The sequence below is a fragment of the Channa argus genome, chromosome 17 (assembly GCF_033026475.1).
Source record: "Channa argus isolate prfri chromosome 17, Channa argus male v1.0, whole genome shotgun sequence".
In the NCBI taxonomy this organism is placed as follows: Eukaryota; Metazoa; Chordata; class Actinopteri; order Anabantiformes; family Channidae; genus Channa; species Channa argus.
Genome location: NC_090213.1, coordinates 18,283,731 through 18,310,568, shown reverse-complemented (window position 1 = coordinate 18,310,568; position 26,838 = coordinate 18,283,731). Strand labels below are relative to the sequence as shown.

Here is a 26,838-nt window from a genome sequence, read left to right as displayed (position 1 = left end):
GAGTCATTGTCTTGTTGGCCTTGAATGACCCACTGCTGATTTAGACCTGCCTCTTTTATCGGTTCTTTTTTATTCATTTCAGCTCTTGTACTTAACTTTGACATGAATCATGTTCTGTCTTTATTTTGTCGAATGAATTGAGCAAGACTCAGTGTTGTTTAAAAAGTAAAAACTTTTAAGGTGAGTGAACTTTTTATAGGCACTGTGAGTCTGACAGCTAGAAACATTTACATTCTTACACTGTAAGAAACGGATATATTTAAAACCCGGATAGTCAGGATAGTTATGTTCTTCATATGAATTCAGAGTATGTGGAGTTATTTGCACATTTTATGGTTCAGAAAAAGACATGACATGAATACAAAAATAGAATTTAAAAATTTTGAAAAGGTGCTTATCCCCCAGCACCACCATCTGTTAACCAGGTCCAGATTCTGAGATGCAAACTTGTACTGTATATTGTCAAACTCACAATGTTTGGTCATCCAATCCACATGTGAATCTACAGTTACACGGAGGAACAAGTCTCTTAACTTGCCAGACAAGTGTGTGACTCAAACTATTCCAGGAAGTTGACTGATGGGCTTTCGTACATTTTGACTATTGGTTTGTGCGTCTGGAAATGATTGCGCCCCTCTGACAACAGCTTGTTTTGCAAGCAGAAGACAAGCAGAGGTAAACAAATATACAATTTTCAAAAAACTTCACTCTTATCTTATGAATGTGGTCATTACTTCATGTAAACTGTACAAAGAAAGGCAAAGACAGGTAGCACTTTATTCATCCCTTTAGGGGGAAGTTCAGGTGCAACAGCAGCAGAGGAAGAATTCCATCAAAAACAAAAGAATAAAATTAAAACATAATATAGAACAGAAATGCTTGATAATAATATGATGATTATGTGTAATTAGAGGGCTGTGGTTTGAGATGTAAAATTAAGAGACAGCCTTTGGGGTTGAACTTAAAGTTAACAGTCAATAACTGAACCGTATTTCCACTATATGACTATTGCTACTATTGCTTATTAGTATTACACAGTTAGTATTACACAGTTCACTGTTCTGCTTTAAATACTGTATTATCCAGTTGATACTTGTTTTGTATGCGGACAATTGCAGCAGTTTGAACATCTTCTGGAAGCTAAATGTTAAGGCAAACGCTCAAAAACAGCTGCTTTTTGGATTTTGATACTTCATTGTTTCATATAAATTCTCTATTAAGGTAGAGAATGAGAGGAACCTTCCATTTATGTGCGTACCTTTTTAAGAAGACAGTAAAAGCATCTTTGAAGGGAAAATCATTATGTAGTCAGAACTAGTCAAACAAAGATTGTAGCCTAAAGGATTTTACTTCTAATTTATCCTCATGTCCATTATGGACTTTAAGATCCCCCCAATATTTATCTAATTGCTTAAGGACAAAATTCATGACACTTCCTTTGTGAAAAAGGTTTAAATCTCTGAACTACAGGTAAATAACGTCCAAACTTGTAGCCTTTTTAAATACAAACTTGCCATTTCATTACTAACCCTTTTTCATGTCCTTGGGCTACACACTGAACCCTAAAGGCCCTTAAGGTAGGATGTGTGTGCAGCATTCAAAACAGTCAAAGTGTTAACACCAGCGCAAGTCCTGCCGTTCTTTGCATTGTTGCTCTCCGACACTGTAGTCAGCATTGTGGACGAGCCCAGAGGAAGCTGCAGTAGAAGAAAGCAAGTCTTTGTTTATTTACTGTATGTTTTCAGATACAATACAGCTAAATATTACTTCAGCTAAGTGAATGATGCTTTGCATATATTGGCCATAAAAGAAAAAGCTCATTTGCAGCCCCTCTCCCTCATTAGGCCTTCAGATTAAATAAATTACAACATTATTGCTGCCAGCTGAGAAAAGTTGTTTAAAGTCTAAAAATGCTGCTCCCATGACATACTGTTGATACCTTGATCCAAACCACTTTTTATGGTTTCGGTAAAATGGCATGTAGCCATTTCTCCTTGTTGGAAATCCAAACTGCTTGGAATGTAGAAGTTGATTGTTTTTCCAGATTCCTCAGTATTTGTTCCACTACTTTTCTGAATACTGGTATAATTGAAATAGTTCTACACATTTAATTAAGTGCTGTATTCGTGGGAAATCAACAGTTTAAATGGACAGATTTACCAAAAGAAATGTTGGCAAATCAGTGTTGCATTGTGTTGTTTACCAGAATAAGTGTCTAAACTAACTATGTCTTTATCTTTTGAACCATTTTGCCAGTTCATAAATGTATCACGATCAACTTGTGTAATATGAAAAGTTGAAGTAGGTTCTCCCACTAGCTCATGTGACAGCAAAAAAAAAAAAAAAGAGAGAGAGAGAAAGAAAATGGAAGTTCTTCTCCTGATCTGACAACCAATGTGTTAAATGAATTGGTAGCTTCCACAGCACCAGTAACCTTTAATTTTTATTGAATTTCATTATGCTTTTACTGGTTGGTTAGTTGGTTCATGTTTTGTAACAAGTGAACTTTTACCTTGTGTGTCAGCAAATAACAGGATGAAGGAAATTGCTTGATTTCTTTCAATTCCCAAACCACTTTATTCCTTAATTCTTTAAAAATGTATATATCTGTTTGGTTTCTTCCCTCTTTGTCATTAACTTATAAATATTAATTTTAACCAGGCCAAATGTGCTTTTCTCCAATTATTTTCATAGTTAATGTAAACCTCTAGATTATATATACAAATGTGTTTATCAGAAAGTCACAACACATGTAAATCAATTGTGTCTAACACATTTTCCCAATTTATGATTATGAGCTCATTTTCAAACTCAAATTTTGTGCTTGTGGGTTCCTGTTTGTTAACTGTTGACTCTTTAAAAAAAAAGTGATTCTTCTTAGAATTTTTTTACTATTTGATGTAATTTATATTAAGACATATTGGCTATAAATTGTTGTGCAAAGTTCTGCTTGCTTTTATGTCATTTTTAGAAACACATAGTTTGCACACTGGAAAGATCAATGAGCCAATCACCAAAAACAAGGCACAAGCTAGCAGCTGAGAGAAAACAATTTATTTTAAACAATAATTATGATAATTATCACAAGGAATTTGACTCCGATTTACATTGTTTTGAGTGAGATGAAGTTTCTTCAAACATCTTAAATCAATTTATTAGCGTGTGAAATTAGCAGGACTTTTTTCTAAGGCTAAGATAGTCCTGCAATGTTACTAAATGTCTTAAGCTTCAAGCTGTAAAGGTGTTGCATTCACATACATTTTCCACATCGTATCTCTTAAATAAGTCTCCTTTATTTAATAATTTTGTATCCCATGATAACAAGAGAAGATCGTATAATTTCAAAAACATCTATTAATTGAAAGATACTGAAATGAACATGACTAGAGATTCATATGACAGAATCTGGAATGTTGCAGAACCTTTCTTCTTTAGCAAAGCACCTCACTAATAGTTGCATTAGTAGTAGAAGAATATAAAGACAGTAGTCATATATAACTGCACACAGCCTACTTGCCTACAAAATACCATTTATATTTTTTATTAAGGTTGAAGTGCTAAGAATATTCTTAGTACTAAGAAAATTTGATAACCAACTTAGGCTACGAAAGTCATATCTACTGAAAAGTACAAAGGGTAAAAAAACGTTTCAAGTTATCGACAAAATGAATTTAAACATATAATTTCCAATTTCTGTAGTGACAGTTGCTTTATTCGTAGTAATACATAGGCATTTATGTTATTTGTACTTTGTAATAATTATCGAAATCTCTATTAACTAGCATCTTAAGTGTTTTAAAAGTAGTGGAGTAGAAATACAATAATTCTTAAGGGACAACTGTTGATAATGGATAAACAAACAAAAAAAGAAGTACTTTATTACAGTACAAGCACTTTAAACGTAAAACCTCTAACTTACCACTTTAGTTTAGCGTGTAAATGCACATTATTGGTTTTATACATTCCTCTGACTTAACTATATAAAAATATTTCTTTGCTAGCAGCTGGAAAATTCCTCCAGATGACCTGGAGGAATTTTTCATCATTAGTTCAGAAGATGTCATCTGGAGAGAGATATTTCAAGGGGAAGTTTAATGGCATTTATGTACATGAACTACCCAAACTAGAACCAAAAAAAGCACAAAAAAAGTAAAAAAACAGTGAAGGGATCCTTTAAATTGGTTGTGTTGTAGATTTTTGCAGTGTGGTTCGTCATTTGGTTGTGTTGTGACTTTTGCAGCGCATTTCTTAACACTGTGCCTGTGTTGTCAAATTGATGAAGTTGTTATTTTAATTTGCTTGTTCTTCGTCTATGTGTATGTGTTTTCTTGATTTGCAGTGCCGTGAGCTCTCAGGGCCACCATAGTTAGTCTATTTTCAAAAATCCTGTTGAAACAAAAAATTATTATATATATGCATTTGTTTTCATTAATATATCTCGGTTAAAATAATAAACGGTACATAAGGTACATGTAACACTGTATTGTTTCTGGACTCTCAATGACTGATGACCACCTTTTACAAGATGAGCTCTGGGAGCTGGTAGGAGACTTTGAATTTCAATTCAATTCAACTTAATTTATGCAGCGCCAATTCACAACAAAGTCATCTCAGGGCACTTTACAGAATAAAGTCAAGATTATAAAGATTTAAAAAGAGAACCCAACAATTCCCCCTGGAGCAACAGTGGAGAGGAAAAACTCCCTTTAACGGAAGAAACCTCCAGCAGAACCAGGCTCAGGGTGAGCGACCATCTGCCTCGACCGGTTGGGTTGAGTGGAAAGTGAAGAGAGAAAAGAACAGAGCAACAAAAAGCAACAACAAAACATCGGGCAGGTTGTTAGGACCAGTAGCTGCACGCTGGAAGACACACAGCTTCAAAGCCGGGGGACACCTGCAGAAAGGGACACAGAGAGGGGGACAGAGAAGGACAAAGACAACTACGGGAGAGAACACACAGAGTTAATGACATACAGTGGTGACAGTTGCGGGGTGAGAGGAGATGAGAGATGGTCAAGAGGAGGAAATGAGCTCAGTGCATTGGGGGGTGGGTCCCCCAGCAGTCTAAGCCTATGGCAGCATAACTATAACTAACTATATGCTTTTTTAAAGAGGAAGGTTTTAAGCCTAGACTCAAAGTAGAGAGGGTGTCTGCTTCCCGAATCTGAACTGGGAGCTGGATCCACAGGAGAGGAGCTTGATAGCTAAAGGCTCTACCTCCCATTCTAACTTTGGAAATTCTGGGAACCACAAGTAGGCCTGCATTCTGAGAGCGAAGTGGTCTACTGGGATGATACGGTGCTATGAGGTCTTCTGTATACGATGGAGCCTGAACATTCAGAGCTTTATATGTAAGAAGCAGGGTTTTAAATTCTATTCTACATTTAATGGGAAGCCAATGGAGAGAAGCTAGTGAAGGTGAAATATGAACTCTCTTGCTAGTTCCAGTCAGCACTCTTGCTGCAGCATTTTGGATTAATTGCAGGCTCTTTAGGGAGTTACTGGGGCATCCTGAAAGTAGGGGATTACAGTAGTCCAACCTAGAGGTAACAAATGCATGGACCAGTTTTTCGGCATCACTTTGAGACAGGATGATCCTAAAAGGACAAATCCTGATCAAAAATAACTCCAAGGTTATATTGAAACAAGCTGCAGTCAACTACGTTACGACAGAAGTGAGTGAATATCAAGTTCGACTCACTTTTGTCTGGCAACACTCTGGCTTACTTCTCGTAAGGAAATGAAGAAGGCATGAATACCATTCTCTTGAGGTGAAACGCAGTAAAAAAAAAAACTCAAAATATAATGCTTCACTCTTACAAAGTGCTCTACATGGCTCGAAAGCTGAAAGGTTTTGGTTGTCAATAAAGAAGCAAGTAGTAATTTTCTTTGTTGACATTCAGAGAGACTTGGTTGCCATGTCTGTCATAGAGAACTGATTAGAGTCTGTGCTGACACTTTATTGATCACCATTGTTCCTTAACCTCAGTTAATTTTTTTTTTTTTTTGTACCCTAAACATGACCCCTTGCTAACAACACTCCGTTGCTAAAATCCGAATTTGGAAGATTCTGTTGACGTTTCCAGCTTTCTTTTAAATTGTATTTGATTAACCAACTCTTTGTGTACAGGTGCACCGGAATGTACACGTGAAAATCATGAATCATGTGATACATTCTGCAGGTTTTGCCTGACATGCTCCAAGCTTTGCTGTAGCTGCTGGTATCTTGTGATGAAGATAAGACAAAAATGCCCACATACTTTCATTTACAGTTCTTCACAAGGGTTAGATAACACTGATACCAATCTAACATTGTAAAAATCACCGAAACAGTTTTCCCTTTGTTCTCTCAAAACTTTGTGTTTGTCTTTTCTCTTTAGTCAAGATGTCATTACCAAAGACAGTAGGATACATTCTTGTCCTTCTGGCTATATTCTACACTATGGAGAAACAGGGATACAGGCAGTCTCTAAATGGTTTCTTTGAGGTAAAAATAATAATTAAGAATTACATATTAACACTCCAGGGGCAGCAGTGGCTCAGTTGGCTGCTTAAAATGTTCAACCTCCTTTGGGTTTTTTCTATATATTGGATAACTTCATCTCTTTGGGACTGAAACTGTTTTAAACTAAACCACTAGAGCTATCAACCATAAATAACCCCATTTAGACAAAGGATTACAAAGGTTATCTTTTATTTATTGGCAAAAATCACCCAGTTTACAGTGTTTGTGTTAGCAGAACCATATTAACCTCTAGATTTATTAAATCAAGCTTGAATCTGCCCTGCCTTATTTGAAGTGGTACAAACTGGGTCTTCGCCATCAAAGTCTGTCCTTGACATCCGAGGTTTGTAGAAGAAAAAGTTGGAAAAGGCTGTCGTTGAAGCCTATCAGCCTGAAAAGGGTTACAAAACAATTTAAAAACATTTTTAAAAGAGTAAAAATTTGTTCATCAAACTGGTCAAACAGTCTCGCCGATCTCAGCTACTGAAACTTGTAATTCCTTTGGGAGTCATGTGTGTTTTTGTGGCGTCTCCGACTAATCCCCTTCTTGTAAAGTCATTCACTCATGAACTTCTCTACACATATCTCTACTTGTGTCATATTTTTGCCATTTCTTAGTGACAATTTAACTGGACACCAAGAGATATTTAATGACTAGGAAATTTATTATTTTTTTTAATTCATCCCCTGACCTCTGCTTTTTAATATCTTTTTACTGAATTGATTGGAGGTTTTTTTTGTGTCGTGTAGTGTAGTTGTGGCCAGTAACTTCAACCTTCAAAATGCAGGTGTACTTATACTGCAATACTTTAAACCCATTCACTGCACTCACATGATATCCATCGAACTTACAAATACTTTGTAGAAATCTGTTTTTACTGAGATATAAAGCCAAAAGAAACCATTATTACATGTCTAAATAAAACAAAGAGTGTTTGAATACTTTTTATAGGAAATGTAGTCAAAGTATACAATTCAGCTAATCAGATTGAAATGGATTTTTCCAGGACCTGATGAGTACAAAAGAATCACAGTTACAATCCAGGGAGAAAAGAGCGAGTGAGTGGCATTTTGATAATATCAACCAAATTTATTTGATGTATTGGTAAGTAGCTGTTTGTCATTTGATCCAAAAGTACTGACTGTTAGCACTGTATGTCTATCATTTTTATTGTCACTAAAATATGGATTATAGATTTACAATGTTGGTCCAGCAAGGATACAGTATTTGTCTATTGTGTCTCTTTCTTGTGTTCCCAGGTGACTTGAATTCCACTGAATATGTATTCCAAGCTATTGCAAACATCTCTGAGAAGGACCTTCTCAGGCTTAGTCAACTTCTGAATACACTTTATTATCCCGTAATGATCAGCCGCAATGTTGAAATTACCAGCATCGACCTCACAACAGGTAGCCTATAATATCCAGGTTAAAAGTTTGTCCTCGTAGTAAACATGGCATTAAACTTTGACGTTTGATGCGATACTGCTCCTTCACAGTGTGTTCACCAAGCCTGAGTGGATACCAGTGCAGATGTGAGCCCAACTTTGCTTGGCCATATAACAGCTGCATCACCTACGGGGCCTGTGATGCCATCGTTAATGATACATGTGGATGCATTGATTCCCTTCCAGCTGATGACCAGTACTGCCAGTTCAACATCAGCCAACAAGGTAGGTCTGACTGCTTGGCAAAAATAATGCAAAAACCAAACAAACCAACATGGTGGTTATGTGCTCATTGTAAAACGTTATGTACAGCAGCAGCACGTGGTACATTTACTCAGAACTGTACCTGTATAAGTATAAATTTGAGGTTTTTTACATGTAATGTTACTTACCTTGCAATACTATCCTCTTAATGATACTATTATATACATATGGATACACATGGAGTGGACTTACTCCAGGATCCTCCAGCTACTTCAGACGGATGCTTTGTAAAGTGGACCCTTATTGTACCCCTTCGCATCGGTATGCGATGCACAATGCTATCAGTCAACTATAGGAGGAACCTGCGCATGTCATTGTTTGACACTTAAAGCACTGATGTAGTATAAAAAAACAAAAATCTGCATAAAGAGGTGGTCGAGGTAGTAGAATGCCACGAGACAAAGAAGGTTCCTTCAGGACACAAAGTCCAGCGTGAGAAGCTGTACATTTTAACGATGATCACTCCACATTGTTACATATGTTTTTTGATCAAAGGAACTACATAAGTTTTGATCGTATTCTTTTTTCTTTTTTTTCTTAACTTAACCTTACTTGAATTTTTGGTGCCTTATCGTAACCCAGTTGTGTTATTTGCATAAAATCAGTTTCCATGACCGTAACAGCATTTCATGAAAAGAAGTCTGACATGGGTTTCGCTCCTTGGGAGTCTAACACTGACTATCATTAGTACCTGTAGCATCTATGTGAGACGCCAATGGACATGAGAACTGTCAATATTTGACAGTGGCAAATGTTATTATCTGATGCTGTGGGATGAGAACATTGGACTCCTGCATGCTTCAGGTCATTGTCATGCTGAGAGGCGAATTGTTGATGCTGCCACCACCACATTCATTGTTCATTGTTTCTAACTCTTAATTTCTACCTTATCATTTGTGTTAGTAATATAAAATTCTTTGAAATTGAAGCTCTCATTAAAATTGGGATTGAGTGTCAAAAAAAGCAACATTTGGGAGATTAAAGTTTTGACCAGTAGATGGCGCTTTGTATGCATCACCTTTTCAACCTACTGTGCAAGCTCTCATTACTTTATTCAGAACAAGATATTTCGTTTTAACAAAATGCTCAAAATGCTCAACTAGTTGTTACCTTTCCTAACAATGAAACAAGGAACCAGTAAATGCTTCCTTGACCATCAATCTAGAAAATTTCAAAGCTCTTGGTAGATCTCAAAAATATGCAAGTCTACAGTATGTAAACCCTCAACTCAAGAAAAATTAATTTTGTGCCACAATAACTCCTGTCATGATGAGGGTAAATAATGAAAGCTCTGAAAGTAACTTGGGCATGAACATAAACTAAGAAATGGAACAAGGCAAACTGAGGAACCGTAAAGGGAAGTAGATATAAAATTGAGCCAGAAAAAGCTCATTGTCAAAGATTTGAGCCAAGAGTGAAAAGTGAAAAGTGAAAAGTGAGCGCAGACACAAGAAGTAGGAGAAAACCATGATCTAGGAAATAAACTTAAACAAGGGCTATGGAAACTAACAACCTTAGAACTAACAAGGTTGAGGCCAACAAACTAAGGAGTGAATGAGCTTACGAGAATGGAACAAATGATATCAGGACACTACAACAACAGGAACAAACTAAACATCAATGTAAAACTGTTAACTAGGCGAACATAACCAAGTAAACAAAGACTTCACAAAAGATGACTAAGACACAGAATGAAAAATCTAACCAAACCTCAGACCAAGACGAACAAGTAACAGAGTCCAAAAAGTCCAAACAATCAGAGGTCCAAATGACATGAGACAGAAGATAAGGTGTTGCATGGTACAGTACAGAGAACACAAAGAGAACCAAGGGAGAGCTTGGGTTTAAAAAGGCAGGAGAACAAGTGAAAACAATTGTGACTGTTGATGAGTGGTAAAGGTGGAGAAATGAACTGAGAGCAGGAAGTGGAGAAAAGGGGTACAAAATAAAAGTCCAAAACAGGAAGTGGATGTGGGAGCCAGATCATGACAGATAGTTTCTGATGTTTTTTCTCCTGTTCTCTTCCACAGTCTCTGTAGAGATCGACTTAGTCCTTGAACTGCAGATTCCAGTCTCATCATCTTCAAGTTATTTGGTTGCACAATTAAAATACATGCTTCAGAATTATTATGCCTCTCCGTACACCATCAACCAGTACTTAAAAGTGACAGAGCTAAACATCACAACAGGTAACTACTTTGCTTTTCTTGGTTTATTATATAATTTGTACATCAAAAGTAAAGTTGTTTTATCAAACTGTGTATGACTTTTATACTCTGTCTTGAAATTGTTGGATATTTCTTTGAAAGAGTGCTATCCAGACTCCACTGGAGACCTGCAGTGTCAGTGTGGGCAGCAGTTTGCTTGGTCCTGCAACAAGTGTAAAAACTACGGTGCCTGCAGCAGTAACACTACACAAAACTGTGGATGTCAGAATGTGCTTCCTTATACTGGAGAGTTCTGTGAACCAATCACAGGTAAACACTGTTATCATGCTGCTGTGGCAAAAAAGAAAATATCAACTGTATCAGACCAACTGCCCCACATGTGTTTGGTTGTATTTAAGTATTTGTTAAACAGAAATCTATGTCTAACATGATCCAATCAAAATCAAAATTGGATTTAGATTGTTTTTTAGGCAGGAAATGTGGTGGAATAACTTGTTCTCTAATGTTGATCCACAGGTGTCATCATATGTCCAGCCCCAACTCCTGGTATGAGAAAAATTATTTGTTTTTTTGCATGTTGTTGATAATATAAATATTTAAATATTACTGACATTTCAAATATCAAAACATTTCACATATAGTAAACGTCCTGTGGTTTCATTTTTTTCACTTCGATTTTTCTATTGACAAAACCATCTGCTACACCACCAAACAATATGGCTCATCCAGTGTAAACAGTGGAAGTTTCTGTGTGTGTTTCTGAAGATAGACACTGGTTTGCGAAATCTAGAAAAGTGCGCAGCCTTCAGAAAACTGATAACTTACATATAGCAGACTGCGTAGAACCTCAGTTCATAAAATTTGACCTTATTGTTTGCTGAATTTTTCCAATGTGCAACAATTTGATCAACATACTTCCTGTCATGATGAGGGTACAAAGTGAAAAGTCTTGTGACCATTGTTGTGTAAGATAGAGACAGAATCTGATGTTTTTTCTCCTGTTCTCTTCCACAGTCACAGTCGACATCGACTTAGTCCTTGAACTGCAGATTCCAATCTCATCATCATCAAGTTATTTGGTTGCACAATTAAAATACATACTGCACAATTATTATATGTTTCCCATCAACCAGTACTTAAAAGTGACAGAGCTAAACATCACAACAGGTAACTACTTATGCTTGTTTGGTACATTACATTTTTTTATGTTGTATATATATGTCTATTAAGTTGTTTTATCAAACTGTGTATGACTTTTATACTCTGTCTTGAAATTGTTGGATATTTCTTTTAAAGAGTGCTATCCAGACTCCACTGGAGACCTGCAGTGTCAGTGTGGGCAGCAGTTTGCTTGGTCCTGCAACAAGTGTAAAAACTACGGTGCCTGCAGCAGTAACACTACACAAAACTGTGGATGTCAGAATGTGCTTCCTTATACTGGAGAGTTCTGTGAACCAATCACAGGTAAACACTGTTATCATGCAGCTGTGGCAAAAAAGAAAGTATCAACTGTATCAGACCAACTGCCCCACATGTGTTTGGTTGTATTTAACTATTTGTTAAACATTAACTTATTTCTGATGTGATCAAATCAAAATCAAAATTGGAGGTACGATGTTTTTTAAGCTGGAAATGTGTTGAAATAACCTGACGTCTAATGTTGCTCCACAGGTGTCATCACATGTCCAGCCCCAACTCCTGGTAAGAGAAAAATGTTTTTTTGTTAGATAGATAGATAGATAGATAGATAGATAGATAGATAGATAGATAGATAGATAGATGGATCTAACCAAATGCTAGTCTACATGCTGTAAATCCTCAGTTCAAGACATCATAGCTTAATAATTGCTTAATGTTTAATTATCAAATGTGCAAAAATTTGTCAACATAACTCCTGTTATGATCAGACTATACAGTATAAAGTCTTGTAGCTATTTTTGAGTATGATAGAAACTGATTCTATGATGTTTTTTTTTCTAATCTTCTCCACAGTCACATTAGACATTGAATTAGTGATTGACCTGCTGTTTCCAGTGTCCAATGCACCTCCAGAGGTTTTTTTTTCAAATCTCAGCAACTTACTAGAAAAGGTGTCTTTGCCCTATTCCATCACTCAGTCATTAAATGTAACAGGCATAAGTATCACTACAGGTAAGTGCTTTGCTTTTCTTGGTGTATTATATAATTTGTACATCAGAAGTAAAGTTGTTTTATCAAACTGTGTATGACTTTTATACTCTGTCTTGAAATTGTTGGATATTTCTTTGAAAGAGTGCTATCCAGACTCCACTGGAGACCTGCAGTGTCAGTGTGGGCAGCAGTTTGCTTGGTCCTGCAACAAGTGTAAAAACTACGGTGCCTGCAGCAGTAACACTACACAAAACTGTGGATGTCAGAATGTGCTTCCTTATACTGGAGAGTTCTGTGAACCAATCACAGGTAAACACTGTTATCATGCAGCTGTGGCAAAAAAGAAAATATCAACTGTATCAGACCAACTGCCCCACATGCGTTTGGTTGTATTTAACTATTTGTTAAACATTAACTTATTTCTGATGTGATCAAATCAAAATCAAAATTGGAGGTACGATGTTTTTTAAGCTGGAAATGTGTTGAAATAACCTGACGTCTAATGTTGCTTCACAGGTGTCATCATATGTCCAGCCCCAACTCCTGGTATGAGAAAAACATTTTTTTTTGTTAGATAGATAAATACTGTAGGTCTCTCTGTGTGCTTCTAAAGAAAGACAGTAACCGGTTTATCAAATTCTCAAACATTGCACATGCAGCCCTTGGAACATGTGACACTTACCAAATGCTAGTCTACATACTGTAAATCCTCAGTTCGAGACATCATAGCTTAATGTCTACATTTTCAAATGTGCAAAGATTTGTCAACATAACTCCTGTTATGATCAGACTATACAGTATAAAGTCTTGTGCCTATTTTTGAGTATGATAGAAATTGATTCTATGATGTTTTTTTCTTCTAATCTTCTCCACAGTCACATTAGACATTGAATTAGTGATTGACCTGCTGTTTCCAGTGTCCAATGCACCTCCAGAGGTTTTTTTTTCAAATCTCAGCAACTTACTAGAAAAGGTGTCTTTGCCCTATTCCATCACTCAGTCATTAAATGTAACAGGCATAAGTATCACTACAGGTAAGTGCTTTGCTTTTCTTGGTTTATTATATAATTTGTACCTCAGAAGTAAAGTTGTTTTATCAAACTGTGTATGACTTTTATACTCTGTCTTGAAATTGTTGGATATTTCTTTGAAAGAGTGCTATCCAGACTCCACTGGAGACCTGCAGTGTCAGTGTGGGCAGCAGTTTGCTTGGTCCTGCAACAAGTGTAAAAACTACGGTGCCTGCAGCAGTAACACTACACAAAACTGTGGATGTCAGAATGTGCTTCCTTATACTGGAGAGTTCTGTGAACCAATCACAGGTAAACACTGTTATCATGCTGCTGTGGCAAAAAAGAAAATATCAACTGTATCAGACCAACTGCCCCACATGTGTTTGGTTGTATTTAAGTATTTGTTAAACAGAAATCTATGTCTAACATGATCCAATCAAAATCAAAATTGGATTTAGATTGTTTTTTAGGCAGGAAATGTGGTGGAATAACTTGTTCTCTAATGTTGATCCACAGATGTCATCATATGTCCAGCCCCAACTCCTGGTATGAGAAAAATTATTTGTTTTTTTGCATGTTGTTGATAATATAAATATTTAAATATTACTGACATTTCAAATATCAAAACATTTCACATATAGTAAACGTCCTGTGGTTTCATTTTTTTCACTTCGATTTTTCTATTGACAAAACCATCTGCTACACCACCAAACAATATGGCTCATCCAGTGTAAACAGTGGAAGTTTCTGTGTGTGTTTCTGAAGATAGACACTGGTTTGCGAAATCTAGAAAAGTGCGCAGCCTTCAGAAAACTGATAACTTACATATAGCAGACTGCGTAGAACCTCAGTTCATAAAATTTGACCTTATTGTTTGCTGAATTTTTCCAATGTGCAACAATTTGATCAACATACTTCCTGTCATGATGAGGGTACAAAGTGAAAAGTCTTGTGACCATTGTTGTGTAAGATAGAGACAGAATCTGATGTTTTTTCTCCTGTTCTCTTCCACAGACACAGTCGACATCGACTTAGTCCTTGAACTGCAGATTCCAATCTCATCATCTTCAAGTTATTTGGTTGCACAATTAAAATACTTGCTTCACAATTATTATATCTCTCCCTACACCATCAACAAGTACTTAAAAGTGACAGAGCTAAACATCACAACAGGTAACTACTTATGCTTGTTTGGTACATTACATCATTTTTATGGCATAGTTAAAGTTGTTTTATCAAACTGTGTATGACTTTTATACTCTGTCTTGAAATTGTTGGATATTTCTTTGAAAGAGTGCTATCCAGACTCCACTGGAGACCTGCAGTGTCAGTGTGGGCAGCAGTTTGCTTGGTCCTGCAACAAGTGTAAAAACTACGGTGCCTGCAGCAGTAACACTACACAAAACTGTGGATGTCAGAATGTGCTTCCTTATACTGGAGAGTTCTGTGAACCAATCACAGGTAAACACTGTTATCATGCAGCTGTGGCAAAAAAGAAAATATCAACTGTATCAGACCAACTGCCCCACATGTGTTTGGTTGTATTTAAGTATTTGTTAAACAGAAATCTATGTCTAACATGATCCAATGAAAATCAAAATTTAAGGTATGAAATTTGTAGGCAGGAAATGTGGTGGAATAACTTGTTCTCTAATGTTGATCCACAGATGTCATCATATGTCCAGCCCCAACTCCTGGTATGAGAAAAATTATTTGTTTTTTTGCATGTGTTGAAAATATAAATATTTAAATATTACTGACATTTCAAATATCCAAACATTTCACATATAGTAAAAGTCCTGTGGTTTCATTTTTTTCACTTTGATTTTTCTATTGACAAAACCATCTGCTACACCACCAAACAATATGGCTCATCCAGTGTAAACAGTGGAAGTTTCTGTGTGTGTTTCTGAAGATAGACACTGGTTTGCGAAATCTAGAAAAGTGCGCAGCCTTCAGAAAACTGATAACTTACATATAGCAGACTGCGTAGAACCTCAGTTCATAAAATTTGACCTTATTGTTTGCTGAATTTTTCCAATGTGCAACAATTTGATCAACATACTTCCTGTCATGATGAGGGTACAAAGTGAAAAGTCTTGTGACCATTGTTGTGTAAGATAGAGACAGAATCTGATGTTTTTTCTCCTGTTCTCTTCCACAGACACAGTCGACATCAACTTAGTCCTTGAACTGCAGATTCCAATCTCATCATCTTCAAGTTATTTGGTTGCACAATTAAAATACTTGCTTCACAATTATTATATCTCTCCCTACACCATCAACAAGTACTTAAAAGTGACAGAGCTAAACATCACAACAGGTAACTACTTATGCTTGTTTGGTACATTACATCATTTTTATGGCATAGTTAAAGTTGTTTTATCAAACTGTGTATGACTTTTATACTCTGTCTTGAAATTGTTGGATATTTCTTTGAAAGAGTGCTATCCAGACTCCACTGGAGACCTGCAGTGTCAGTGTGGGCAGCAGTTTGCTTGGTCCTGCAACAAGTGTAAAAACTACGGTGCCTGCAGCAGTAACACTACACAAAACTGTGGATGTCAGAATGTGCTTCCTTATACTGGAGAGTTCTGTGAACCAATCACAGGTAAACACTGTTATCATGCAGCTGTGGCAAAAAAGAAAATATCAACTGTATCAGACCAACTGCCCCACATGTGTTTGGTTGTATTTAAGTATTTGTTAAACAGAAATCTATGTCTAACATGATCCAATGAAAATCAAAATTTAAGGTATGAAATTTGTAGGCAGGAAATGTGGTGGAATAACTTGTTCTCTAATGTTGATCCACAGATGTCATCATATGTCCAGCCCCAACTCCTGGTATGAGAAAAATTATTTGTTTTTTTGCATGTGTTGAAAATATAAATATTTAAATATTACTGACATTTCAAATATCCAAACATTTCACATATAGTAAAAGTCCTGTGGTTTCATTTTTTTCACTTTGATTTTTCTATTGACAAAACCATCTGCTACACCACCAAACAATATGGCTCATCCAGTGTAAACAGTGGAAGTTTCTGTGTGTGTTTCTGAAGATAGACACTGGTTTGCGAAATCTAGAAAAGTGCGCAGCCTTCAGAAAACTGATAACTTACATATAGCAGACTGCGTAGAACCTCAGTTCATAAAATTTGACCTTATTGTTTGCTGAATTTTTCCAATGTGCAACAATTTGATCAACATACTTCCTGTCATGATGAGGGTACAAAGTGAAAAGTCTTGTGACCATTGTTGTGTAAGATAGAGACGGAATCTGATGTTTTTTCTCCTGTTCTCTTCCACAGTCACAGTCGACATCGACTTAGTCCTTGAACTGCAGATTCCAATCTCATCATCATCAAGTTATTTGGTTGCACAATTAAAATACATACTGCACAATTATTATATGTTTCCCATCAACCAGTACTTAAAAGTGACAGAGCTAAACATCACAACAGGTAAGTACTTTGCTTTTCTTGGTTTATTATATAATTTGTACCTCAGAAGTAAAGTTGTTTTATCAAACTGTGTATGACTTTTATCTCTGTCTTGAAATTGTTGGATATTTCTTTGAAAGAGTGCTATCCAGACTCCACTGGAGACCTGCAGTGTCAGTGTGGGCAGCAGTTTGCTTGGTCCTGCAACAAGTGTAAAAACTACGGTGCCTGCAGCAGTAACACTACACAAAACTGTGGATGTCAGAATGTGCTTCCTTATACTGGAGAGTTCTGTGAACCTGCGACAAGTAAGTTCTGTAGCTGTTGAAATAGCAGAAGTGTCCATACATTCACTGCATCTAAATCTATATAGTGAAACAATGTTTTTACACCGAAAATTTTACTTTTTCTCACATGAATGATGTGTTAAAATAATTTCTCACTAATATTTCTCCACAGATATCAGCATATGTCCTATACCACCAATACCAACGCCACCACCAACAACACCACCACCAACAACACCCCCACCAACAACACGACCACCAACAACACCCCCACCAACAACACCACCACCAACAGCACCACCACCAACAACACCACCACCAACAACACCACCACCAACAACAATGACCCTGCAGGGTACTGGATTCAAACAGTAATGGACAAAGTAATGTGTATCTAACGAAGTGTGTTCTTTGTTTTAATAATTGTTTCCATTGTAGTGAAGAATGCATCGTTCAAAATGGACTTAGAGTTTAATTCTGCATACAATGACCTAAATAGTACAATTTACCAAACAATCAATAATGCCGTAAGTATTAATGCTTCTTTTGCCTTTCACAGTGTTGATGCGTTTTTGTTTTTTTTTTCATGTATTTATTTTAACCTGATTTTATCTAAGAACCAATGACATGCAGGTTGTGTCTCTGTCTGAAACAGATTAAAAACCAATGTAAGACGCACATCTCAACTTTCATATCAGCAAACCTAGTGACTTTTCGGTAAGTCCTCTAATTTTGCTATATTACTTAGAAAATGAATGTACTATTTAAATTTGTTATGTACTGTATTAGCAAAAGTACCAGGGTAAATATTGTTCTTGATCTTTAAGTTTATTATTTACATATAGAAATCATGTCTTGACACCTCAGTCGGGTATTTAATTTCTCTATTACAGGAGTGGAAGCACTATTGCAGACTATAGTATGACAGCAAATACTTTTCAAGATAATGAACTACAAGCAGTAAAATCTGGGATATTTACACAGCTGGGAGGCACATACCCTATGATATTTGACAGTAAGACAGTTTTACACATTTCTAGGAGACATAAAGTGCTGCTTTTTGTCCCAATTGCACTATATTTGATTAATGTTTAAAAAACATGTCTGACTTACGTGTACGTCCATTTAAAGCCCCAGATCCCTTAAATTTTGCACCACAGACAGCATTTTATGGGAGAACGCTGACTGTGACATGCAGTCCACCAGCGGATATCAGTTTTGGCAACAAATGGACAGCAGAGTGGAGACTTAATGGGAACCTGATACCTACAGACAGTAGATACAGCTATGGAAACGATAACAATGGAAATTCCACATTAACAATCTCAAATGTTTTGAGCTCTGATACTGGTAAGAAATAGAGCAGATCTAGTATGATCCATTAAATATAATTTTTTTTTTTCTCAGGCAACATTTCTAAGTCATAAACACACATGCATGAAAAGCAGTGAATGCACACAACTAGTTAATTATAAACCTAATGTGGTTTCAGTTATCAGTAGTGTTCATGCTTTACCTTAGCTCGTAATCATAAAACAAGACAATCTACAGTGTGAAATACGTCACAGAAGAAGCAGAGAAATTATTTTGCTGATTAAAAAAGCCCCATTGAAGGTTTCTTCTGATATATTTTGGAAATAATTGGCTGTTGAGGTGTTAACTAATTGGCCTGCTTTTCCTGGACCAAATGTAGATTGTGGACTGGGTCAACAATAGACTTAATGCAACACCGAGCATTATTCCAGTGAATTAAGATTTTGAGGCATTGACAAGGAAAAAAAAAACTCTTTTTAATTATTTTCTCTCAGTCTGGAGCAGATTATTATAAAATATTATTATAATTAATGTAATATATATATATATAAATATTATATATAAAATATAATAATGGATTGTTCTATGGATTGCTCCTCACTAAATGTTTCAAATATAAATATTGAAAATTGTAAAAGACAGTTGTTTATAGTACTTACTGCTAACAATCTTACATAGGTTGTTGACCCCCTTGTCACTTGATGGCACTGTTGTACCATGTAGTTTACCATTTGTTTAGCAATACCGTCTTATTAAAATGTGAACATCATTTGATAATTGTAGGAGTTTATGATTGTAAGATGACACGACCAGACAAGTCATCTTTCCAGCAGACCTCTGCATTCACTGTTAAAGCAGTACCAGTGATTCAAGTGTCCCCAGTCAACATAGAGGTCGAGTGTGAGCCTGGGAAAATAATAAAGATGCAGTGCTCTGTCAACAACCCCTATGTGGTTCAGTTTGTGAACTTCCCCGAAGCAGGTACAGTAAGCCAGTCAGATCTTAGAAGAAGATTTTAAATACCTTTACATGATACACATTTTAATTCCCATCAATGAGTTCTGGTACTCTACCGATTACTTTGTCTTTGTTTGATTTTTTTTTTTGCATGTTAGGCATAAGCTCCGCAATCACACATGAATACAAAATCCAGAGCTGTGATAATTCAACACAAAATAATTACATTTGTCAAGTGACAAACTTAACAAGCGACACAAAGGTTCAGACAGAAATACAATTCAAAATATCCAATAGGGGTGAGTATTTTATACAAAGCACAGAACATTTAATACAACTGAAGTAAGGATATGTTTTGTACTGAACTTAAAACATATTTCTTTTTCTGTAGGATTTACCTGTCATAGTGGTATTTATGGTGATGGAAATGAAGGTCAAACAGCATCCGCTCCCTGCCCCTCAGGCCAGGTGGGACAAGCCATAGCAATTTGTATAGCCAAAGATTGGCAAATCCAGTCAGACGGCTGTGTTCTAAAAGTAATTTACGACCTGCTTGTGCAGTCTCAGGTGAGCTTGTTTTACAGGTAAAATTATTGTAGCTTCGATCCTACTTAAACGCGAAAAATTAGAAATTAACCTTCAGACCAGTTATTGAGGCTTTGGGTTTTTTTTGGTCGTTTCGGCTTATCCCGTGAGTTCAGGGTCGCCACAGCGGATCATTGTCCGCACGTTGATTAAGCACATTTTTTACGCTGCATGCCCTTCCTGACACAAGCCACCCCAGTTTCTAACGGGCTTGGACCAGCGCTGCACAGCTGGGGACGGGAATGGGCTTTTGGGGCGTTCAGTGTCTTGCCCAAAGTCCTTTCGACGTATAGCCGGGACCGGGGATCGAACCACTGACCCTGTGGTCCGTGGACGACTGCCTTATATATTAACTGTATAATATTCTCTTGCGTGGGTTTTCTCCAGGTTCAAAAACATGCATGTTAGGGTAATTGGTGACTCTAAAATTTCCCGTAGGAATGAATGTGAGTGGCTCTCTGTGATGGCCCTGATATAGACTGTCTGGGGTGTCTGGGGTGTAACCCGCCTCTCGCCCTAAATACGATTAGCAGTTACAGATAATGGATGGATGTTTGATGGCTTAAGATAATGTTTTTAGATTATAGCTGTTTGTTTTTGTGCAGGAATACGTCCCTCATATTCTTTGAGATGTTTAAAAGAGCAAAGAGTTCCACCTCTGAGCAACAAGGATTTGGAATAGATTTCTGCAGACTATCAGTACAATTTGTCCTGAAACAGCTACTGAAAGCACAATTTACACTGTCTTTATAAGGTCCAGGTTTTACCTTGAAAACATATTTTCAGTTACTCCAATGACTCTGTTCATTGAGCTAAAGCTAATAAAATATTTTCTGATAACAAGCCTAGACTGGTCTACACTGTCGTATCAGTTTCAAACTACAATACTGTCACGTCTCCCGAGATTTTCAGGCTCCACTTTAAAAGTCTAAACTTTAAAAAGAACTAAGGCTACTGTGAAAGATTTTGTGTGGCTTGTTTTTTCCCCCTAATCTCAGCAAATCAGTAAATGTAAACAGTTAATAATTAATTTCATTTCAAGATGTTTTGTTGTTGTTGTTTTTTTTTTACAGTTCATTACTGTTACTACATTGCCAGCATTTTTGCAGCAGCTCAGAAATGTAACTAGCAGTTTTGTCACTGATGTGGTTGGATCTCCTGCCAATGTCAATGCCACTGTTCAGATCCTTAACAATGTGGCAAATACAACTACATCACAATCCATCACAATAACTAGTGATTCAATGCGGGTATGTTTTACACACTTCCTAAACTATATGTTACTGAACAAAGTACATACTATGTTTTGCACTGATGTAAAAACTTCTTTCTCTTTAATTTAGGATGTTCTAATAACTGCAGGGATCCTCACCACAGCAAAGACATCATGGCAGTCTCTAAACAACCTTTCCCAAGGAAACAGCTCAGTATCAAAAAGCAGCGTACCCCAAACTCGGAGTGTCAGCTCAGAGTTCTTGCAGTCCCTTGAGTTTATTACACGCCGCCTTACCAACGACTCTTTTGACCTCACCACAGATTATATTATCTTGAGCAAATCTACATTCACCAATACGTTCAATGCCACATTTAACAGTTCAGTGGACATAGCCATACCAGAGGCAGGTGGAGGTAAGAAGTCAATCACTGTGATAGAATTTTCCTCAATGGACAATGTGCTTCCTGCAAGAAACAAAACTAATTCAACCTCCAATGTCATCAATGGGAGAGTTGTACTGGTTCAGTCCAGTGGTACCATCAATAACGTTTCCTTCACATTTGATGTTATAAACAATACCTTGGGAAACCCGCAGTGTGTTTTCTGGAACTTCAACCTGTTCAATGGTCTGGGAGGATGGGACAACGAGGGCTGCCAGGCAGTAATTGGCCGAAACAAAGCAGTCACTTGCAACTGTATCCACTTGACATCGTTCTCTATCCTCATGTCACCGTACAGTCACACGAACCCTGTTTTGGATTACATAACCTACATTGGAGTTGGCATCTCTATGGCTTCCTTAGTCATATGCCTCATTATCGAAGCTGTCATTTGGAGGAAAATCAACAAGAACAACACGTCCTATCTGCGCCATGTTTCCATCGTTAACATAGCCGTGTCCCTGCTGATTGCAGACGTTTGGTTTATCATAGGGGCAGCCATCTCAGCGGCAGAGAGCGAAAACAAAGCAGCATGCAGCACAGCTGCCTTCTTTATCCATTATTTCTATCTAGCCCTGTTCTTCTGGATGTTCGCCTCAGCTCTGCTGCTGCTCTACCGCACAGTTAGTGTCTTTGAAGGGGGTTTGTCAAAAACATCTATGTTGGTTATAGGATTCGTTCTTGGCTATGGGGTCCCCTTCATCATGGCCATTATAACCATAGCTGTAACCGCGCCCAAACAACAGTACCTCCAAGGAGCTAAGATCTGCTGGCTCAACTGGTATGAGTCCAAGGCTCTACTTGCATTTGTAATCCCTGCTCTAACAATAGTGCTGATAAACCTTATCATCTTGCTTGTGGTCATATACAAAATACTGAGGAGAAGAGTAGTGAGAGAAACTGCACATGCAGCAGAAAGGAATGCCCTGTTGGTTATCGCTAGGACACTCGCTGTCCTCACACCATTTTTTGGAATTACTTGGGGCCTGGGAGTTGGAACCATGGTAGACCCAGAGAACACAGGAATTAACATTGCATTTGCGTTCTTCAATTCATTACAGGTACAATTACAGTAGTAATGTATAGTCATGTGTTATTCTTAGAATATTTCTTACCCCTTTGTCAATTTAACTGGATTCTGTTTTTTTTTATAAAGGGTTTCTTCATATTGGTGTTTGGAACACTTTTGGACAAAAAGGTATGATATCAGTATTCAAATGCATTAACTTTGTAGGAAAGTCACTCCACTAAGTATTGTTATTTTTATAATGATGCATAATTAATTTTCATTTATTTGATTATCTGCTGAACCAACAGTAACTCACTCACTCAGGAGTCTGAAGACTTCTCAACAGCAAAACCGTGTTGCTAACATCCTTATATTATAGTTTTCTATTTTTGCCTGCAACCATTTACCCATAAGTGAATAATAAAATATACTATACTAAAGTATACTTAGTATACTAGTATACTAAGTATACTATACTTAGTTGTGGGGCTCTAATTCCTCCATCTGTCCAATGTTGAAATTTAGAAAAATGTTTTGCGTAAAAAAACAACTTTCTTGAATAATACCAGTTTGCTAACTTTTGACAAATAACTTTTTCAGGTGCGGTCAGAATTAGCTATAATGTCACAAACCTCCAGCAGTGGAACAAGGGTAAGAACAGTTTTATTAAATAATAACGTTTTTTGTTATTTGTTTTTTTAGCACCTGATCTTGCAAATGTTGTGCTTTTGTTCTTGTTTTAGACCACCAGTGCTGGAACGTCATCAAGTGGATTAGTCTTTTTCCGGAACTGGAGAAGAGGAAGAGGTACGATGTCATATCATATGCGCTATTTATACACAAACAACCTCCTGTAAAGCACTTCTCCACTAAAACATAATTTAGACTAATGTGCTCCTCATGCAACGGGACAATAAATGATTATGGTCACATTTTCCGTTTCCTGCAACATGATCTGAGTTCTGAAAAGCTAGAGAGGAAACTGGGGTCCACTGTGACATGCAATCATTCTATTTCTTCTCCAGTTATGTCTTTTGTCCAAATCTGACTGTTACCATTTATATGTTTTATATGCTCCCTGCCAACTCCCGATGCCTTAAAGCCGGCAGCCAATTCCACTCATCGTGTCGCGTTTCAGAAAAAGCTGAATAAACACTGTAGAAGGCTGCATCGTATTTGCTACGATCCCCCTGTTGAATCCACATCCATTCAAATGAATGAAAGGAGCTACATTTTTTATTCCTTGTGACTGCAGCATCAGACTTCTTTCAGTATTACAGCAGTTGTCATTGTTGTCATTGTTTCACCATACATGCAATAATCTTTAATTTTTTTTTTCAGATGGTTACAACGTGACGTCTGGTGCCTCTGGAGCATCTCAATCATGAGCTTTGAGACTTAACGTCTCTAACGCAACGTAGCTGCTTCACAAATGGAACTAACAATAGAACATCAACAAGAACAATAACTATAACAAATTAAAAGTATGAAGGTAAAATATACATTATCGCGTAAAACTTATTTTATGGATAGGCGTAATATTTATTTGGGTTAAATATTTTTTATGTATAGTTTGTATTTGGATTCAGTTAATTTAAATTAACATAATTTTTTGGGATTTGATTTTAATTTTATATATTTTCCAATTTGTGTGTGTTTGTGTGTGTGTGTGTTTGTGTCAAGCAATACGCAAAGCACTTTGGATGAAAGGACCATATACACTATGTAAACAATTTAGATGTTACATACAGTATATGACAGCCACAAATTCCACCTAAATAAAAAATTCAAAAAATGATACACCACATCATTTTCAAACACTAAAAATGTCTATAAGTAGTTTAGTTCAACCTGTTGAAGAGACAAGCCACAAATCCACAGGGACTGTTTTTGTTAAACACCACATGCTGCTGTCGCATCATATCATAGATCTTTGAGAAGATGCAAAATGGCTCGTGTTTTGGTTGACTTTGCCAAACAAATCAGTTCAATTGGGAAAGGTTTTCTTACAGAGATCAGTGGATTTGTTTACTCAAGGGGTGGTAGGATGACAAATTGTCTTAGACAGGACTATCAGTCAAATATAATTCCAAGCAGATGAAGGGAGTGCCATGAAAGAGCTATATATATATATACATATATATATATATATATATATATATATATATATATATATATATATAGGGCCTGCAATGCCTTAGTGAGTAGAGTGGTCACTCATCAAATGAAGGTTAAGAGGTTTAAGGCATGAATCCGTGCAATAAGTCGCCCAAACTGTCCAAACTAAAGCCCCAACCACATGACATGTACTAAGCCCTGCAGGGCAGAAGACGCTGAAAAAGGATACTGCAGTACAACATCTGTTCTTAGCAACAAATATTCATGTTACATGTTTACTAAAGAAAAATCAAAGACGTGAAAACAAACTACACTTTTGCACTTGTGATTCATATAGACTGTAGTTTTACTTAGTGTTGTATGTGCCTGTGTGTGCACTACTTTAGTGATGTCTGCACAAATCAGTCCCCTTTACACTGCCACGAGGACGAGGCCACACAAATTCAGAAAACCTTTTACCACTGACATGTGAATTATTCTTGGTTAAGATTGTTTGTGCGTGTGTGTGTGTGTGTGTGTGTGTGTGTGTGTGTGTGTGTGTACTGAACAATGTGGATGGTTTTATTGGTACCACGTTATTCAACCAGTCACTTTATTAATTATGTATTTGTCTCTGTTGCATCCATGTCATGTACTTTCATGTAGTTTTACTGTCTTCCTTTTGTACTGCTATAACCTTTGTGTATAATTCATGTAGTAGCTACAGTATTTTACCATTTGTAATGCAGTGCTAATGCTGTATCCCCCCTAAAGTGTGTTTATGTTACATGAAAACTTTGGATTAAAATTGTCAAGCTCTATTTTGAAAGTTCCCGCTTTACCTGCCCTGTTAATCCAGCACCTGTTTCTATTAGTCTACAAAAGATTTAGAAGCTTTAAGCTCTTGATGCGTTGATGCTCTAGAGTGAGGTTGAGGAAATCCATTTAATTTAAAATGATTTTTTTTATCAAGATAATATTTCACTTAGAATTAGCTATTACAGATGCTCCTTGATCAGAAATGAATAAAAAGTATTTTTTTTATCAATGATGGAAATGTAGTCTTTCGTACTCATTTATTCATTTAGTATTTTACTATAAGCGACATATTAAGCCATCTACAAACCATAGATGTATTAGTATACCTATTAAAAAATAACATTTATCAGTAGCGAGGGACAAAGAAATGTATTAACACATGTTGATACTGCCGTATTTGACTTTGTTAGTCAAAAGAGACGGAATATGTAGCATGTTAAACAAGCCACAATTTGACACTGACAGCACACTGTGTCAATAACAACACAACTGTGTTCATTAGTTTATGGTTATTTTGTGTTGGTAGTTGTCATAACCCCGCTGAGTGATTTGAATTAGCTTCATATTGTTCTCCTTGCCAACACCAGCACTATGTCCTCGTGTCGCGATGGAGCTGGAGCTTGGAACATTCAGTGAAGAGTCTTGTTGGCCTCCCTCACTAGCTCCCTTCTTGTGAAGTGGAGCATAATGAACGACTGTGTAACTTTTCGCCTCTATGCAAATACCCTTTTTTATTTTGCTAAAGGAGGAAAATGTAGAAAGAAAAACAAACATAGACAGCTGATGATTACTCTGTTTGCTTTTGAAAACAGAAACAGGGAGCCTACAACTGCATACACTCTCCTCTCACGTCCCCTCTGTCTGACCTTGACGGATTATGTAGTCTGACTTAAAGCTGAGACATTTAAATGAGCAGAGAAGTACAGGAAAGCAGGAGCAGGAAATGTACAAACCACACTGCCAAAATTTGGGACACTGTCAAATTTAAATTAATGGAGAACTCTGCGATTTGCAATGGGTGAAAGACCTGCACTGCATGTTGGTGAAATAAGCGAGACGCATGTCGCTTATATCGAATTTAAATTGAGCATGTATATTTAAATCATTAAAATCAATCACTGCACTCTCTTTTTATTTAAA

At 36.8% G+C, this 26,838-nt stretch overlaps 1 protein-coding gene across 5 annotated transcripts; it reads left to right on the top strand.

Moving 5' to 3' along the window:
- Window positions 1–521: 521 nt before the first annotated feature.
- On the top strand, window positions 522–25,927 carry LOC137102822 (uncharacterized). Of its 5 annotated transcripts, none has more exons than XM_067482714.1 (39): window positions 522–675; window positions 6,381–6,487; window positions 7,513–7,564; window positions 7,766–7,915; window positions 8,005–8,178; window positions 10,248–10,406; window positions 10,527–10,694; window positions 10,902–10,931; window positions 11,400–11,552; window positions 11,682–11,849; window positions 12,057–12,086; window positions 12,378–12,536; window positions 12,657–12,824; window positions 13,032–13,061; window positions 13,391–13,549; window positions 13,670–13,837; window positions 14,045–14,074; window positions 14,549–14,701; window positions 14,822–14,989; window positions 15,196–15,225; window positions 15,693–15,851; window positions 15,972–16,139; window positions 16,346–16,375; window positions 16,843–16,995; window positions 17,115–17,282; window positions 17,434–17,616; window positions 17,700–17,788; window positions 17,917–17,978; window positions 18,155–18,276; window positions 18,393–18,611; window positions 19,359–19,556; window positions 19,691–19,831; window positions 19,924–20,099; window positions 21,191–21,367; window positions 21,461–22,834; window positions 22,930–22,971; window positions 23,383–23,433; window positions 23,526–23,589; window positions 24,124–25,927. In XM_067482714.1, exons 2-39 carry the CDS (start codon window positions 6,386–6,388, stop codon window positions 24,168–24,170), a joined length of 5,874 nt encoding a protein of 1,957 aa, XP_067338815.1. In that variant the 5' UTR covers window positions 522–675; window positions 6,381–6,385; the 3' UTR covers window positions 24,171–25,927. The 5 variants fall into 5 exon arrangements, with proteins under 5 accessions (XP_067338815.1, XP_067338814.1, XP_067338817.1 ...); XM_067482713.1 differs by having other exon boundaries at window positions 14,543–14,701; XM_067482716.1 differs by having other exon boundaries at window positions 7,513–7,610; window positions 14,543–14,701.
- Window positions 25,928–26,838: the final 911 nt, after the last annotated feature.

What these genes read in the sequence shown, in the direction of transcription:
- LOC137102822 (XM_067482713.1), top strand. Translation starts at nt 6,386, where the DNA reads ATGTCATTACCAAAGACAGTAGGATACATTCTTGTCCTTCTGGCTATA. An exon ending in GTTCTGTGAACCAATCACAG is followed by an intron (nt 10,695 to 10,901) that starts GTAAACACTGTT and finishes GTTGATCCACAG; the next exon opens with GTGTCATCATATGTCCAGCC. An exon ending in ATACCCTATGATATTTGACA is followed by an intron (nt 18,277 to 18,392) that starts GTAAGACAGTTT and finishes GTCCATTTAAAG; the next exon opens with CCCCAGATCCCTTAAATTTT.